This window comes from Micropterus salmoides, unplaced genomic scaffold (assembly GCF_014851395.1).
Source record: "Micropterus salmoides isolate LMB-PRFRI ecotype aquatic unplaced genomic scaffold, ASM1485139v1 Ms_hic_scaffold_10, whole genome shotgun sequence".
Lineage (NCBI taxonomy): Eukaryota > Metazoa > Chordata > Actinopteri > Centrarchiformes > Centrarchidae > Micropterus > Micropterus salmoides.
This window is the reverse complement of record NW_024040041.1, coordinates 34,251,887-34,268,651: the sequence shown is the minus strand read 5'-3', so window position 1 is coordinate 34,268,651 and position 16,765 is coordinate 34,251,887. Positions and strand designations below refer to the sequence as shown.

Sequence of the window (16,765 nt, the reverse complement as noted above, 5' to 3'; positions counted from 1 at the left end):
TCAGATGGTTTGAGTGATGGTCTCTTGGGAGGAGCTCACCACCTTTCCATCCACCACTTGCTCCACGATGGTGATTACTTTCTGTTTGGTGGAGGTGGAGGAGATGGCCAAACTGCAGGGGGGAGACAAAAATCACATTCAGATTTTAATTCATCTCACATTAATAAAATATTTAGTCACAGATGGGTTTGATATGTTGTCTCTGGTGTCTCTGTTGTCATGGAGGAAAAGTATCAGGAGTTTAGTTACTTTAGGCTCAAATAAGGGTCAATAAGAATTTCAATAAAAGGTCAATAAAAATAATATTTGAGCACTACTTGTATCAAGGCTGATTTAAGACTGAGAACAAGTTGGTTTTACATTTAAGGTACAAGTACACATTTCAGCCATGCTTTTAGAGGCAAAATTCAAAAAGTTTTACATTTCACAAAATATGATGGTTTGAGCAAAGTAATGTATTTTGTAGGTAATAAAACCCAGGACTGAACCCCCAGGAGATCTGGCTTCTTCTAACATAAAGTAAGATGTGATATCAGCGCATAATATCCTGTAAACAACCCTTTAATTCTCAGATAACTAAAGCTCGCTCACCTGCTGCTGGCCTCTGCGTCCAGCAGCCTCCTGTACTCGGCAATCTCCATCTCCAGCCTGGTCTTGATGTCCAGCAGCATCTGGTACTCCTGGGACTGCCTCTCCAGCTCGGCCTTCAGCTGCGTCAGCTGATCCTCCAGCATGGTCACCTGGTTCTGGTAACCCGCCAGCTGCATGGTGTACCGGTTCTGAGTCTCATACAGGGTGGCCTCCAACGACGCTTTCTGCAGGAGAGAGGAGCTGGATCAGTTTAATTATTACCTCACTAAGACACTGGACATAAAAGATGTGATGAGACGTGATGTTCACCATGCTGAACTGGGACTGCAGCTCGATCTCCAGGCTCTGCAGCGTTCGTTTGAGATCTGTGATCTCAGATTTGGACGACTGGAGGGTTTCTGTGCTGATAGCGACTTCTTTGTGAAGGTCTTCTGTCTGTAGAGGAAACAGCACGTTATTAACATGTTGACCTGATGATGGCGCTAGATGAAAAGTCTGAGGATCATCAAAGTTATTCCAGTTCATCCTGAGGGGAGCATGAAGGTCTGAACCACATTTCATCACAATGTTTCAGTCTGAACTACAGGGGTGGACGGACAGACGTGAGTCCAAGAGTCTCTAGCGTGGCTAAAATCAGGTCCTTACCTTTGCATTGAACCACGCCTCCAGCTCTTTGCGGCTTTTGGAAACAGTGGCTTCGTAGTGCTTCCTGACCTCCTCTATGACCTTATTGAGGTCCTCTGCTGGAGCCGCATCCACCTCCACGTTCACCTGACCGCCCATCTGAGCTCGCATCGCCAGCAGCTCCTACAAGGTGACAGTGTTTAATGTCATTTAGCCATTTTATTTACCCCAAAACTCTTTTAGACCTGAAAGCCCACTGACCTCCTGGTGGTTCTTCTTGAGATAGACTAGCTCTTCCTTCAGTCCCTCGAGCTGCATCTCCAGGTCGGTCCGGCTCAGAGTCAGCTCCTCAAGGACCTTCCTCAACCCAGCGATGTCAGCCTCCACTGACTGACGCATGACCAGCTCGTTCTCGAACCTGAAAAACACGACAATAAGTTTCAGAAAACTCACCTGAATGTTGACATGACTGGGAAGAATGAGATCAAAATAAGACATCCGGAATAGAATTATTTCATGTTTTGCCCTTGACGAATGATTTGATGTTGGAGGAACAAAGTCTCACACTCACCTGACTTTGAAGTCATTGGAGGCCAAGTTGGCATTGTCGATGGCGAGGACGAGGGCGGCATTTCCACGAGAAGCGAATAGGATCTGAGCAGGAACGCAAGGGGAGAAACTGTGTGAACAACTGGCGGTTTGGCAAAAACGCAACATAAAGGTAACGGACAACCCATCTGCTTGGTAGCATGTTACCACCCCCCACCCCCCAAACAGGTTTCTCTACTTCAAACCCTTCGTCTCTCATCATCTGGAAGTGTTATTTTGCAAGTCAGCACATATTTACTAAATTTATTTACATAGTAACAGTCAGGTGTTGGTACATGCTGTTAAAAAGGTCTAAACTAATATTTGCTTATTGTTGAGCTCTAAAAGTCTTTGGAAATCATAAAATGATTTTTATTAATTATGAATTTAACATTTTGGCGTCTACTCTGTCAGGTCTGCTTCTGTTGGTGGTAGAGAACACTAATTACTTACTATTAACTAAAAACAGTCAATGATTTCTTTGTCTAAATAGTGTCACAATCAACTACTAAAACAACTAATTAAACTAAACTAATTAATTCACTTCCCTCTGTGTTAATTTTTTTTGTTGGGAGATGAGTTAAGAAGCACATCTGGATTTTGTTTAATCTCATCCGCACATTCCTTTTTTGTGTGTGTGTTTTCCTTTCAACTCTTACTTTAAACTGTAACCCAGTTTTTTTTATATATTACAAAGACATTTACAGGATACAGTCATATTTTATTCATATTTTGGTCAAATAATTTGATTGGTCGAACATGTTGAGGTGTGCCTACAAACACATGCTGCCTTAGAGGCTAAATTCAGGGTAAAGTGGTCCCACTAGAATCTGTTCTTTTCTGTACAAACTGCAGATTTTCCGTCTTCTTGTTCTCACCTGGTCCTGCAGGTCTTTGATCTGGACGTTGAAGCTGCTGAAGTTGTGAGCCTCCGGCGCAGCTTTGCTCTCCAGGAACTTTCTGATCTTCAGCTCCAGCTCGGCGTTGGCCTTCTCCAGGCTGCGCACCTTCTCCAGGTAGGTGGCCAGGCGGGTGTTGAGGTTCTGCATGGTGGCCTTCTCGCTGACAGAGACGTCCATGGCGTCGCTCAGCTTGAAGGCACCGCCAGCACCAGTACCAGCACTGGAGGAGGAGGCGGAAGATGAGAAGGAGGCCTTGGAGATACGGACTCCAGATCCTCCGGCTCCACCGTACACGCTGCCGGCCCTCATGCTCCCCAGGCGGGACGAGGAGGACACGGAGGGGGCCATCATGACGGAGCTCCTCACGGGGCAGGACATGTAGCTGCTGTTGGAGAAGGTGGTCATGGCTGAGGGTCGGCGAGTCGTCGGATTGGGCAGAGAATGAAGAGCAGCTGGGATGTTGCCTGCTAATATGCCTCAAAATGAGGCTGGGGTGGTGGGTCAGGTTGGGATGCTAAACAGGCTAGAGGGTGTCATTGCGGCCTCGGGGCCAGGAGAGCAAACAGTTCAGAGCTGCAGGTGAACTCCAGCAGGTCGGGTGGGTTTAAACAGCTGCTATCTCAGGGGCTTAACAGCTCTTTGCACCTGGTGGTCCGGTCCTGTCAATCCTCACAGAACCCTGAGGAACTGACATCCAGTCAGACCACAAACACCTCACAGCTCCCAGATCTGTCCACAGGGAGATTAAGCTGAAGTTTGAAACCTGAAGTTAAAATGTTCCTTCATGGTTATAGAAAATGCTGCTTTGAGCACTTAAAGCAAAGAGTGATTTGTAAATTTTTTTTCTTTTTTTCTTTTTTTCTTTTTTCTTTTTTCTTTTTTTTACATATATTTAGTATAAAGATTACATAAATAAAAATGTGAAACCATCCAGTGTTTCACTGGAGAACAGCACAGATAAAAGAAATATTTGAAAAATGTTTCAGAACATGATTTTAAGTTGCAAAAATGTATTTTTCCCTGATAAACCACCACAACAACGACAATTACCAACAAACACACTAGATTCCTAGGAGACACATTTAATAAACATAAATCATGAAATAACATTTGTATTTCAAACAAACTTATTAGCACATTTTGATAAGAGCGTTTTACCTGCTGGACTTTGCCAACATGTTTAGATTTTGTTGATTTGGTGATTAGTGCTTGCTTTTTGTGCTTCTACTATGATTAAGTAGGCTACGTAGTAAAAAAAAAAATTTTTTTGTCTCATTTAACTGTGTTTAATGTTGATATATTATCAGAAGTCTGTAACAAGTATTTTAATTTGAAAATTGACCAGACTCTGTGGACTTTTGGAGTGAGTCTGGGGTCATGTAAACTTGGTTAATATGTCTTTGTAGCAGGTGGGCCCACGATGAAGCTCCGTCCCCACTGTGCTGACAGTCTAGCTCCGCCACCGCTGCTCATATTTATCTTACTAGCCAATAATGAGTGTGCTTTGTATTATTAAAACTATTTAAGTCTCATTAATGTTATTAAACATCGTATTAATGTTTATGACAGGTATATAAACCATTAACAAGTTTATAATAAGAGCCTAAAAGTTTCTTATAAGCAATAATAAATGTGTTAATTGTGATTTAATTAACACTTATATGGACTTGCTTATGTTTTTAGTTCTGCCAGTCTCGGGACAAACATTCCACCCCATACACAATCAATAGAAAGTCAGAAAAGAACTCATAATTACATAAAACTTGACTTGCGATTGTTTAAAAATTTGTGAGGAAGTTCCAAAGGTTAGAATGTTTTCTTTGAAATTATTTCTTTTACTTTGAATTTTAGAATGTCATGACATCATCAAAGGCATTGGACCTTTGATGATGTAAGATGATGAAATCTGGTCTGCAGGCTCATAAGACCCAAGTGTTGGTTTAGTTGCAGTTTTCCTCAGAAGATCTCTTCCTGCTAACACGACAGCACTGATAAAAAAAAGCTTGTGGCTAAAAAAATCATCGGTTACCCTCTGGCCTCCCTGGTAAAAATAGTTCCCTCTTATATATATATATCACCACCTGTTCAATCGCCCGCCCTCTGGTAGACGGTACAGGTGAATCAAGAGTTGGACATTACTATACTTAAGAACGGTTTCTTTCCCGGGCAATCAGAACTCTTAATTCCACAAACTTCAAGAACATTTGAAGATACAATGCCTAAAATAAGCAGACACAAGATCATGCATCAGCCCATAATGGAGCTGCTTCGTCCAATTGTCCAATTTCACCTGTTCAAGCTGGCGTCGGATGACTGTACCATGGTGCCATTCGAGTGCATTACAAAGGCCACAAAAAATATCCTACAGGACATGTGTGTGGAGATTATGAACACTGTATCTGTTCATGTTTATAAGGAATTCCAACAAAGTCTGGCCCAGAAGAGTGACTTGCATTTGACTCAAAGCCCTTCCACATCAGGCAGAAGGGCTTCTGTTTGTGATGCGGTAGGGGGGGAATCTTAATATCCCAAAATCTGGGTCAGATCGTTCCACTGATTCTTATGGACGTCATGGGTATTAAAGATGCAATTAGGGTATGTAACAGCCCTTACGCAAAGAATCTAACAATGATCGTGGTGAGTGAAATAAAGGAAAGGATAGATGCGGAGCTCATAGGTTGTGGGAGCGGCAGTGACAGTACTGGGGAGAGCAAACTGCTGGGGCTTAAGTCTATCATGCAGGAACAGACATTAGAGCTACTAGCTAGAGATATCTTCAATGTTCTTCAAACATGTAAACAAATTATCTCTACGCCGACCCCAAATTGTAGCATGACTGGTCACCAAAGATCAAAACAAAAACTGAATGAAAAATTGAAGACAGAGCAGGACCAGGAGCTGTCTAAGGAGGAGGTATGGTATGACACCTTTACTGACCTGAAAGAGGATGAACCGGAAAAAGTTTCATCTGGGGAAAACCTTGTGGTTACATCCACCAACGCTGTAACGAGCATTGAGGGGAAAGTGGCCGATGAGGAACACAATCTGAATAAGCCCAGCCCCTCCAAGGATGCAGTCAAGGCAGCTGAACCTGATGAAAGTGCTTGTCACAACACCGCAACTACCAGCGCTACTAAGATTGTTTCCCAGGAAGATGCAATCACTGATGAGCCCGCTATGAATGAAAAAGATGATGTAGCCGCTTGTAGGCCAACAGCAACTACCAGCGCTACTAAGATCGTCTCCCAGGAAGATGCAATCACTGATGAGCCCGTTATGAATGAAAACAATGATGATGATGTAGTTGCTTTTCAGACAACTGTACACCCAGTCCAAGAGGGGGACAAACTTGGACACCTGGTGACACCAAAAAAGAGGAGCTGTGTTACCCAGTTCTTCAGATCTGTTTTCAAGCCATTCTCAGCCTGCCTTAGCTGTGTATGCCTAGACTAATCATGGGCAACAACTAGTAGTGAAAAAGAGCTTCGAGTGTTTGGAAGACTAGGAAGGCACTGTATGAGAACAGAACATTTTAGCAAATTCATTGTGGCTGTGCAGTGAGTAAACCTCACTGCCCGACAACTTAAGAGACACACTGGCGACCGACGCCTCTGCCCATGGGTTTTAGCCTCCTCGTCAGCGTTTCCATCTCCCGTATCAGAGGTCACCGGTTCAAGTCAGGGCTTTGCAGTACGTTCTCGGAAGCACCTGGTTACATTGGTGCCGTTACCTGGACGGGAGTGAGGTTTAGGGGGGTGAGTGTGACAGAAGCCAGCAAAGCTGTGCAGTGAGTAGACCTCACTCCCCGACACCTTGAGAGACACACTGGGGACCAAGGCTAGTGCCCATGGATATAAACCTCCTCGTCAGCGTGTCCACCTCCCGTATCAGAGGTCACCGGTTCGAGTCAGGACTCTGCAGCCTGGACACCTCTTCCTCTAGTGAGGAGGAACCTTTGATATGTTGCGGCAGAAACTTGTTTCCATGACATGAGATCTCTCTCTCTTTCTCTCTTTCTCACCCATTGCCATGAATTGTTGTTGTTTAGGTTGCAATGTTTCCAGAGCACAAATTCAATAAAAAATAATTAAAAAATAATTAATAATGTGATAATGAAGTTACTTTATACAAACAACAATGGTTCTCCGTTTGTTGCATGAGGAAATACATTTAGCTGCAATGATATAGCTCTAAGTAGGAGAGTACTGATCATTTATTTTTCCCATGTATGTATCCTAAAGTGTTATGGTTTTATATACATGACTGACTTTACCCAAATCTCTTTTCTCTGAAGGACATCATCTATGGTTCTGTCATGGACAACAGCAAAGATGACTTTCTGAATAATAACCTTGTCATTCTTGGGAAATTTTAGATTCACAAATCAAAGTTTTTGAAAGTGAATCCTATGTTTTGTGTATTTCACAATGAGTTTCTTTTGTATACAAAAGCCCTTAATGTCATGGAAATGAAAAACGCATTGAACATTTTTAGTATAATAGCAGAATTTGATTTGCATAAATGGCCCTAGCCTTTGCTCCTTTAAAAAAATGAATTAATAACTTAATAACTTGCATTTTGGACTGTGAGCTGCACATTATCAGAGCTTCTGAAGTGAATGTGTGTGTGGCTTTGCGGTGAGATTCCTGCCTGATCACAAGTGCTGTCAATTAGTTTTGTTTTCCCCTGACATGAGCACCTCCTCGTCTCATCCAGCTTTGTGTCTGTCACAAGAACTACCAGCGAAGCAAAATTCTCATTAAATGGTGACATTTGTCTCATAATATTACAACTTTTTTTCTTTAAATGTCAGAGAACACAGAAATGTGGGAGTGATTCTGATTGTGCAGAATGTTTTGAACATGAGCAGAAAACCTTCTAAAAAAGCTTTTCAAGTCCAGTCAACAACTGATTTAAAATGAATAAATTTATCGCTGATATGAAAAGGAGCCACAATGACACTTAAAGAAGTTACTTCCCCAAACACAAAAGAGGAGGGAGACTCAACAGGAATCATATTAAATAAGTTGATCTACAGGAGAAACTCACTAGATCACATTTGATCGATATTTTGAATTGTCACCTGCCATCTCAATTTTGTGTTTCGCTTTATATAATTAATTAATACATTTTTTGGGGCGCTGGCCCTAAAAAGGTTGAGAACACTGTCTTAGTGTGATATCGTCTTTCAATAATAAAACAGTAACTTTTTTCTATTTCTTCTATTATTAAATTTTTTTTATAAACATAATAAACTTAATAAAACAATGTTTCTACTTTAGTTCCAGTAGCTGTAAAGGATCATTGTTAATGTTTAATAAGTGCATAATAAAGGAGTTATTAGGCTTTATGAGGCATTAATATAAAGCTGTTATAGTCTGATTACTGTCGCTAAACATTTATTTACAAGTGGTCTATAAACTGCTGACACATTTACTGCTCATCATAAGCGGAGATAGCGTGGGTACATGGGGGCAGCCGACCCAGGGCTCACTACTTGAACTATGAAGTTTAGCTCTGCTGATTATGGTGGACACAAACTAAAAACCACAGTGTGCGGAAGTACATTTCATCAAATGACCTCCTCATCGCTGCGGATTTTGAACATATCAGCATTCTCATTGTTTTAGATCTCTCAGCAGTCTTTGACACAGTTTCCCATACCATCCTTCTTTACCGTCTATCTGAATGTGTTGGCCTTACCCGTTCTGCACTCTGCTGGCTCCAGTCATATCTCTCTAATAGGGAACAGTTCATCACCTTAAGAGACTCCAGCTCCCCCCCTGGCTCCAGTCAAACAAGGTGTGCCTCAAGGCTCTGTGTTTGGAACCCTCCTTTTCACCATTTACATGCTCCCCCTTGGCCAGATAATACATCACCATGGTCTCAGTTTCCGCTGTTATGCTGATGACACACAGCTGTATCTTAGCACCAAACCCTCCACTCAGCTTCCCCCTCTGTCACTTGTTAACTGTCTGAATGAAATAAAAACCTAGATGTCATCTAACCTACTCAAAAAAAACAGCAGCAAAACGGAGCTAATGGTAGTGGCTCCCAAGCCGCTGCTCCTAAGGGTAGGAGATCTACTCCTCAAATTGGAAGGTTGCTCCATCTCCCCATCCCAAGAAGTACGCAACCTTGGTGTCATTTGGACTTGACCCTTTCCTTCCAGTCACATGTCATACATACTCATTACTAGATCTGCCTTCTACCACCTCAAAAACATCTCCAGACCTCGATCTTCACTTCATGACATATCACCTCCGGCTTGGACTTCTGCACTGGTGTCGTGTATTGAGAACCCTGCAAGGTCCTGGACAGGCTACAATATGTCCAGAACTCAGCTGCCAGGGTTTTCAGTCACACTAGGATGTAGCAGCACATCACCTGCTGCCAAAACAGCTCTTATCCGTCAAGCCATGGACTCCACTTGACCTCTGAAGGTGTGCTGTGGTATCTGGCACCAAGACGTTAGCAGCAGATCCTTTATCCTGTAAGCTGCGAAGTGGGGCCTCCATGGTTTGTCCAGCACATCCCACAGACGGTTGATTAGACTGAGATCTGGGGAATTTGGAGGCCAAGTCAACATCATGAACTCATTGTTGTGTTCCTCAAACCATTCCTGAACTGTTTTTGCTTTGTGTCACGGCGCATTGTCCTGCTGAAAGAGGCCACTGCCATCAGGGAAAACCGTTTCCTTTGGAGGGTGTACATGGTCTGCAAAAATGCTTAGATAGGTGGTATGTGTCAAACTAACAACCACATGAATGGCAGGTCGCAAGGTTTCCAAGCAGAACTTTGCCCAAAGCATCAAACTGCCTCCGCCAGCTCATCTTCTTCCCATAAGGCATCCTGATGCCATGTGTTCTCAAGGTAAGTGACTCACACACACACGGCTATCCATCTGATTTAAACGAGAAGGTGATTCATTAGACCAGGTCAACTTCTTCCATTACTCTGTGGTTTAGCTCTGATGCTCACAAGCCCATTTTAGCTTTGGGCACTGGATGATCAGCATGGGTACCCTGACTGGCCAGCAGCTATGCAGCTCCATACAAATGCTCTGTGTGTTCTGACACCTTTTTACCAGAACCAGCAACAATGTCTTCGGACCACATGGGCCAACCTTCATTCCCCATGTGCATGAATGAGCCTTAGCCATCCATGACCCTGTCGCTGGTTCACCGGCATAAGTTTATGATCTAAGAAGCACTTGTTTGTTATTGAAGAGGCATTTTTTCATTATTAAAGTACATGTGAGATTTGTTCTCCAAGTGGATACTTTTTTTAATTATGTGGTTGAACCTGGGTCTCAGGCTCCTCTCCCCTGAGGTGAGACCTGTGGAACCAGTACTGTCATTTTAACGAGTTTATATTCTGCTTGGCAGCATCATCTAGAATATCACATCATCATTTATTAGTTGATTGCAATTTATTAATCTGAATCTGCAAAGTATCTAAACACTAATGTATTCGAGAAAACCCATATCTGCATCTGAAATGTGCAGTAGAAGTATAAAATGGCCTCCAGCCTCCCGCGACCCTGTACGCAGGATAAGCGGTTGATGATGGATGGATGGATCTGGAGCTTTGGGGGCCTGGGGCTGTGTAATGTTTAAACCACATTGTTCTAGTTGTGTGAGAGACTTCACTTTCATGTTGTCGGAATCCGACCAGACTCTCCAGCCAACACATTCTCACTGTTAAGTCGTCACATATCATATGGACGATCAAGACCCCTTTGTATAGCTTTTTAACACCCTGGGCACCCAGTCTGCAAGCTCATATCCGCCAATGTTAGTGTGAGACGTGCAAATGACCAGATCTTTGCTAAGATAGAGATGACACTAATGCAGCAGTACAAAGTCTGACACATGTTCAGATGCATTGTTTGATTTTATGGCTTTGAAACGTTCACAACTATTTCTTGCTCGTTGGACATACATTTAAGGCCAGATTCTTCTGATATTCCCTAGTATGAAGAAAACCCAGCTGATACGGCGCCTCTGCTCAGCCTTGCTGCCAGTTCATCCCGTCCTCACCAGAAAAGCGGCTGTATACCTGTCGCTGTACTGGTACTTTTCAACACTCATGTCATTTTGGGACAATTCACAATCGATTTATTGTCGTTTAGGAATGAAGATGCCAGTTTCCCCATCCTGCAACTAAATCTCCAACTGCAAACAAGGTCAATTATTACTCTTTGCACTTAGATTTTTTAGCCATGGTCGATGTGTAAAACATTCCCAGAACATTTTAAAATTTCTTTGCCATTGTTACATGACGTAGGACATATATGGATGTTTAGTGCTATCAAAAGATTTGAGAGAGTCTGCTAGCTACAACATCTGGACATCAGGGTCTTTCTCAAATTTAAAGTCTCCTGAATATATTGCTCCTCTGGAAGAACCAGCTGCTCACATTACTGTTCAGAACAACATGTGATTTACATATTTTTTACCTGTATGTCTTTTTGTTTGACCTCCAGTTTCAGTAAGTGCATGTGAGGATCTGCACTGTAGATTAATCTGATCCCATTACTGTAGATTAAAATGATCTCCACACTGCAGATTAATCTGATCCCATTACTGTAGATTAAAATGATCTCCTCACTGCAGATTAATCTGATCCCATTACTGTAGATTAAAATGATCTCCTCACTGCAGATTAATCTGATCCCATTACTGTAGATTAAAATGATCTCCTCACTACAGATTAATCTGATCTTCACACTGTAGATTAATCTGATCTCACTGTAGATTAATCTGATCACACCACTGTAGTTTAAACTGATCTCCTCACTGCAGATTAATCTGATCTCCTCACTGCAGATTAATCTGATTTTCTCACTGCAGATTAATCTGATCTCACTGTAGATTAATCTGATTTTCTCACTGTAGATTAATCTGATCTCACTGTAGATTAATCTGATCTCACTGTAGATTAATCTGATCTTCTCCCTGTAGATTAATCTGATTTTCTCACTGCAGATTAATCTGATTTTCTCACTGTAGATTAATCTGATTTTCTCACTGTAGATTAATCTGATCTCCTCATGTCATGTCTATTCTGAAAATGTGGTCACCCTGAATTGGCTTTTAAAGGGCATCATATGTCATGTATCGTAAATACTGCCAACACGTTCTCATCTCAGTGCGTCATTTACTGCCAGTCGACATGCAGACAATTGCTGACTTAGGTTTTTAGGCACACACGTCTGTGATGGTTAGGGTAAAGGGTTCGTAGGTATGCCTGCGGGCGTTCCCTATGGAAGCTGAAGGGTACCTTTTATATTGAATAACTAGTCACTAACTTTGTCAGCCTTTCTGAAAGTGTCTATAATCGACACCCTGAGATGAGAACGGGATAGTACTGTAGATATGTTGTCTTTCAAACACAGTAATATTTTGGCAAAATACTTCCATTTATGTAGATTTTACAGTAAACTGTCAGCAGCCTCACCTTGTTAGCTACCTTGGGCTGCTCCTTGCTAAGGTGTATTCCTCCTGCACAGGTGTTTCTGTTTAAGTCAATGATTGTTTTTCAAGCTACATATAGGAATAATTTTCAAAACATCCACCAAGGCTGATTAGACGTTTTTGTTGCTTTGTAATTGTAACTTAATCCTGACCCTCATAACCTTTCAGTATAGCAGCAGCAGCAGCTGGTGGCCATTAGAGAAACTGCAACTATAGACACTTAAATTTAAACAGAAGAAACAACAGACTTTTTATTTTGAAGCACCTCAGCAGGCTTTTATTTGCATGTTTGTTTCAGAGTACCCTCCACTGGTGCTCAGAGGGTGTGACTGACGGTCTCTGTGGAGGAGCTCACCACTTTTCCATCCACCACCTCCTCTACAATGGTAATTATTTTCTGTTTGGTGGTGGTGGAAGTGGTGGAGGAGGTAGCGGAGGCCACATTGGAGGAGGAGGAGGAGGAGGAAATGGCCAGGCTGCAAGAGGGAAACAAATAGCATAGTGAGAATTTCTACATCTCACATAAAGAAATTTTTATGCTGTTCATTTGATGTTTCAGGACATTTTGGGGTTTTTTCCAAGGCCAATTTTATTAAATGATGAATGCAGTTTCCTATTTGGCTGCTAATCACACAATTTGCATCATTGCATCCTGCTGTCAGCTATTAGTGTAGTTTCAAAATGTCTACAAATTTGATCAAAAAGTATGAATCTTGGCCAGTTTCTGACACCTTTGTTTAACAAAATGTTATTTGTTGAAAAGGTTGGTGGAAAATTATTGATAATAAAACCCAGAATTTAACCCTAAAATAATATCTTTTTTTTTTTTTTTACTTTTAGTGTTCTGTGATGTTTAAGTTAGTTTAGGATGTTGGATATGATTACAAAATATGAGTCAGTGGTTTGAGCAAAGTAATGTATTTTGCAGGTAATAAAACCCAGGACTGAACCCCCAGAAGATCTGGCTTCTTCTGGCATAAAGTAAGATGTGATATCAGCTCACAATATCCTGTAAACAATCCTTTAATTGTCAGATAACTAAAGCTCGCTCACCTGCCGCTGGCCTCTCCATCCAGCAGCCTCCTGTACTCGGCGATCTCCATCTCCAGCCTGGTCTTGATGTCCAGCAGCATCTGGTACTCCTGGGACTGCCTCTCAAGGTCAGCCTTCAGCTGCATCAGCTGATCCTCCAGCATGGTCACCTGGTTCTGGTAACCCGCCAGCTGCATGGCGTACCGGTTCTGAGTCTCATTCAGGGTGGCCTCCAACGACGCTTTCTGCAGGAGAGAGGAGCTGGATCAGTTTTATTGCCTCACAAAGACACTGGACATAAAAGATGTGATGAGACGTGATGTTCACCATGCTGAGCTGGGACTGCAGCTCGATCTCCAGGCTCTGCAGCATTCGTTTGAGATCTGTGATCTCGGATTTGGACGACTGGAGGGTTTCTGTGCTGATAGCGACTTCTTTGTGAAGGTCTTCTGTCTGTAGAGGAAACAGCACGTTATTAACATGTTTACTTACAGGCTGTAAAACAGAAATACTCATAGTAATGTATTGTAATTTCTTTGCCATTTGGACTAAATTTGAGTCGACCTCCTTGCTGCAGCTCTGTGAAGCTACAATTAATGCTAACATGTTCAGCATCTTAGTTTAGCGTGTTAGCATGCTAACTTAGATAATTAGCAGTAACCACAGTGTGCAGCTGAAGCTGATGGGAACGTCCTTAGTTCTGCATGTATTTGGTCATAAACCAAAGTGGTAGACATGTTAACATGTTGACCTGATGATGGCGCTAGATGGAAAGTCTGAGGATCACCAAAGTTATTACAGTTCATCCTGAGGGGAGCATGAAGGTCTGAACCACATTTCATCACAATGTTTCAGTCTGAACTACAGGGGTGGACGGACAGACGTGAGTCCAAGAGTCTCTAGCGTGGCTAAAATCAGGTCCTTACCTTTGCATTGAACCACGCCTCCAGCTCTTTGCGGCTTTTGGCAACAGTGGCTTCGTAGTACTCCCTGACCTCCTCTATGACCTTATTGAGGTCCTCTGCTGGAGGCGCATCCACCTCCACGTTCACCTGACCGCTCATCTGACCTCGCATCGCCAGCAGCTCCTACAAGGTGACAGTGAAAGGTGAGGTGCATTCGCCAAACCAAAAAACTTCCACTGAGACATTCGGTGTCTGTGGGAACTTTTTATTATTTATTATTATTATTTATTTTATTGACTCCTTGATTTTTTAATGGAAAATGGAAATTTTTGGCCCTGAAAGCCCACTGACCTCCTCATGGTTCTTCTTGAGGAAGATCAGCTCCTCCTTCAGCCCCTCGATCTGCATCTCCAGGTCGGTCCGGCTCAGAGTCAGCTCGTCCAGGACCCTCCTCAGCCCGGCGATGTCGGCCTCCACCGACTGACGCATGGCCAGCTCATTCTCATACCTGCACACAGGACAAAGCATTCAGATCTGACTGAAGCAGGCAAAGGACGAAAACAGAGTGAATGTGTGTGAAATTCATCCTCAAAAGAAGTTTAAAAAACAGGGCCTTGATGTGTTTGACTATTATTTTCAGTATTAACAAAGGTTGTTGCCACAGCTGAAATGCATCAAGATGCAGTTCATTGTGTCCACCAGGTGTCAACTAATAAACTTAGTTTATGGGAAAAAATGTAAACTTCTGTCTCCAATGTATTTTTTTGTCTCTAGTCTTGGTTTAATGTCATGAAGGACTCTAACATCAAATTCTGTGTATTCCTAAATGTCAACTCTAAAGCAGTGCTCACAGCGACATTCGTTCATCCTTGTGAAGAAGTTGATGCAGTGATTTTTAATCAGTGTCTCATCATAACTTTATGTAATCCATGTCTTATTTCTGGTTCAGGCCCTTTAAATTTAACTCTTAGCCACTTATTAATGAATTAATTAAATTACTTAAGCCTGAAGTCATCGGCAGCCAGCTTGGCGTTGTCAATGGATAGGTAGATGCCACCATTAATTCTGGTAGCATCCTGGATCTGTGTGATGAAAGAGGAAAGCAGTGCTGTTAGCTTTTTATGTTCATTCTTTAATGGTGCATTTTAGAGATTTTTACTAATATTTTAAAGGTCTCCATCTATGTAGATAGAAAAGTAACGGTAACAACTAATGCATCATAAATCTGCAATGAAAGCCACTTCCACCCCTTTTCCTGCAAAATATGTCAACTGTCAGTATTTGCATGACGTCAGACTTTGTCAATTTTATTGACAGAATATCATGACTTTAACATCTGTACTTTCATATTGTTCTTGCATGACTCCTTGAAGATCCTTGAGCGCACTGAAATCCACATTTGTTTTCCAATACAGCAGCCCTGCCAGAACTATCATCTATTTTATTATGACCTCAGTTATAAAAATGTAATTTAATATACACATTTCTAACAATGTCAACAAAAATGTTCATTAAGACAGATGTCATAGCAGAGCTGTTGCAGTGGAATGTACTGGAGTGCCTAATAAAGTGGCCACTGAGTTGCTCACTGGATGAACAGGTGATGACAGGTAGAGCATACTGTACACCTGCTGTGGTTTGATGCAAGATTTGGGGGTCAGATGTGAGCCTACCTTGCCCTGCAGCTCTGCGATGGTGGCGTAGTAGGCGCTGTAGTCCCTGGAGGAGGGGGAGGTCTTGCTCTCCAAGAACTGCCTGATCTTCAGCTCCAGCTCGCTGTTGGCCTTCTCCAGGCTGCGCACCTTTTCCAGGTAGGCCGCCAGACGGTCGTTCAGGTTCTGCATGGTGGCCTTCTCATTGAGAACAGCGTCCATGCTGTCACCACCACTTCCACCGCCGAAGCTAAAGCCACCTCCACCACCTGCTCCGCCACCGTAGCTGAAGCCAGAGCCACCTCCACCACCTGCTCCGCCACCGTAGCTGAAGCTAGAGCCACCTCCACCACTTCGACCGCCGAACATGGACATGGAGGAGCCACCAGAGGAGATTCTGACTTGAGAGCCTCCAGCTCCACCGTGCATGGACGCACTGCTGCCCCTGTAGACTCCACCACCAGACGACCTGGAGGTTCTGGTGCTGTAGGCAATCATTTTGTGTGGTGATGAAGGCAAAGAAGGTTGTCTTTCTGCTTCAGCTGGAGAGGAGAAAGTGAAGAGCTCAAAGAGCAGCTGACTTTTTATACTGTTGAGATGAGTTGGGTGGAGGAGGGAAGGATGGCGAGCTTGTGCAAAGCCTGGGAGGAGACACCTGTCCTTGTTTAACTCAGTGGGCTGTGGGTGTGTAAGAAATGTGGAATCCACCTATCACATGTATGTTCACCTGCTTATTTAAATGCAGAGAAATCATCACGCCAACTTTCACATAGCATCAAAAGATCAGAGCAATAAACGCTGCAGAGCAAGCCCAGACCTGCCTGACATTTAGATTTAAAGTTCACTCCCTGCATTAAAAACCACATCCATTTAAGTCATCAGAATAAGCACCATCTGTTTTGTCAGCGGTGGGTGACTCTAGGCAGCAGGTTATTGTGGTGGGAAGCAGGAGCCAATCTTGCTTAAAGAGTAAACCTGACTTGTTTGATTAG

At 42.8% G+C, this 16,765-nt stretch overlaps 2 protein-coding genes across 2 annotated transcripts; both read right to left on the bottom strand.

Annotated features, from left to right (window-relative positions):
- On the bottom strand, window positions 1-3,246 carry LOC119918123 (keratin, type I cytoskeletal 13-like). Its single transcript, XM_038738672.1, has 7 exons — window positions 2,682-3,246; window positions 1,787-1,869; window positions 1,477-1,633; window positions 1,237-1,398; window positions 901-1,026; window positions 592-815; window positions 1-112 (listed from the first exon to the last, which is right to left on the bottom strand). Exons 1-7 carry the CDS (start codon window positions 3,108-3,110, stop codon window positions 1-3), a joined length of 1,293 nt encoding a protein of 430 aa, XP_038594600.1. The 5' UTR covers window positions 3,111-3,246.
- Window positions 3,247-12,409: 9,163 nt separating this feature from the next.
- Window positions 12,410-16,374, bottom strand: LOC119895715 (keratin, type I cytoskeletal 13-like). Its single transcript, XM_038708996.1, has 7 exons — window positions 15,795-16,374; window positions 15,121-15,203; window positions 14,473-14,629; window positions 14,143-14,304; window positions 13,544-13,669; window positions 13,238-13,461; window positions 12,410-12,660 (listed from the first exon to the last, which is right to left on the bottom strand). Exons 1-7 carry the CDS (start codon window positions 16,269-16,271, stop codon window positions 12,501-12,503), a joined length of 1,389 nt encoding a protein of 462 aa, XP_038564924.1. The 5' UTR covers window positions 16,272-16,374; the 3' UTR covers window positions 12,410-12,500.
- Between the last annotated feature and the right edge of the window lie 391 nt (window positions 16,375-16,765).

What these genes read in the sequence shown, in the direction of transcription:
- LOC119895715 (XM_038708996.1), bottom strand. Translation starts at nt 16,271, where the DNA reads ATGATTGCCTACAGCACCAGAACCTCCAGGTCGTCTGGTGGTGGAGTC. An exon ending in TCAAGAAGAACCATGAGGAG is followed by an intron (nt 14,305 to 14,472) that starts GTCAGTGGGCTT and finishes GTCACCTTGTAG; the next exon opens with GAGCTGCTGGCGATGCGAGG. An exon ending in AGGCGTGGTTCAATGCAAAG is followed by an intron (nt 13,670 to 14,142) that starts GTAAGGACCTGA and finishes TTTCCTCTACAG; the next exon opens with ACAGAAGACCTTCACAAAGA.
- LOC119918123 (XM_038738672.1), bottom strand. Translation starts at nt 3,110, where the DNA reads ATGACCACCTTCTCCAACAGCAGCTACATGTCCTGCCCCGTGAGGAGC. An exon ending in AGGCGTGGTTCAATGCAAAG is followed by an intron (nt 1,027 to 1,236) that starts GTAAGGACCTGA and finishes TTTCCTCTACAG; the next exon opens with ACAGAAGACCTTCACAAAGA. An exon ending in TGCAGTCCCAGTTCAGCATG is followed by an intron (nt 816 to 900) that starts GTGAACATCACG and finishes TCTCTCCTGCAG; the next exon opens with AAAGCGTCGTTGGAGGCCAC.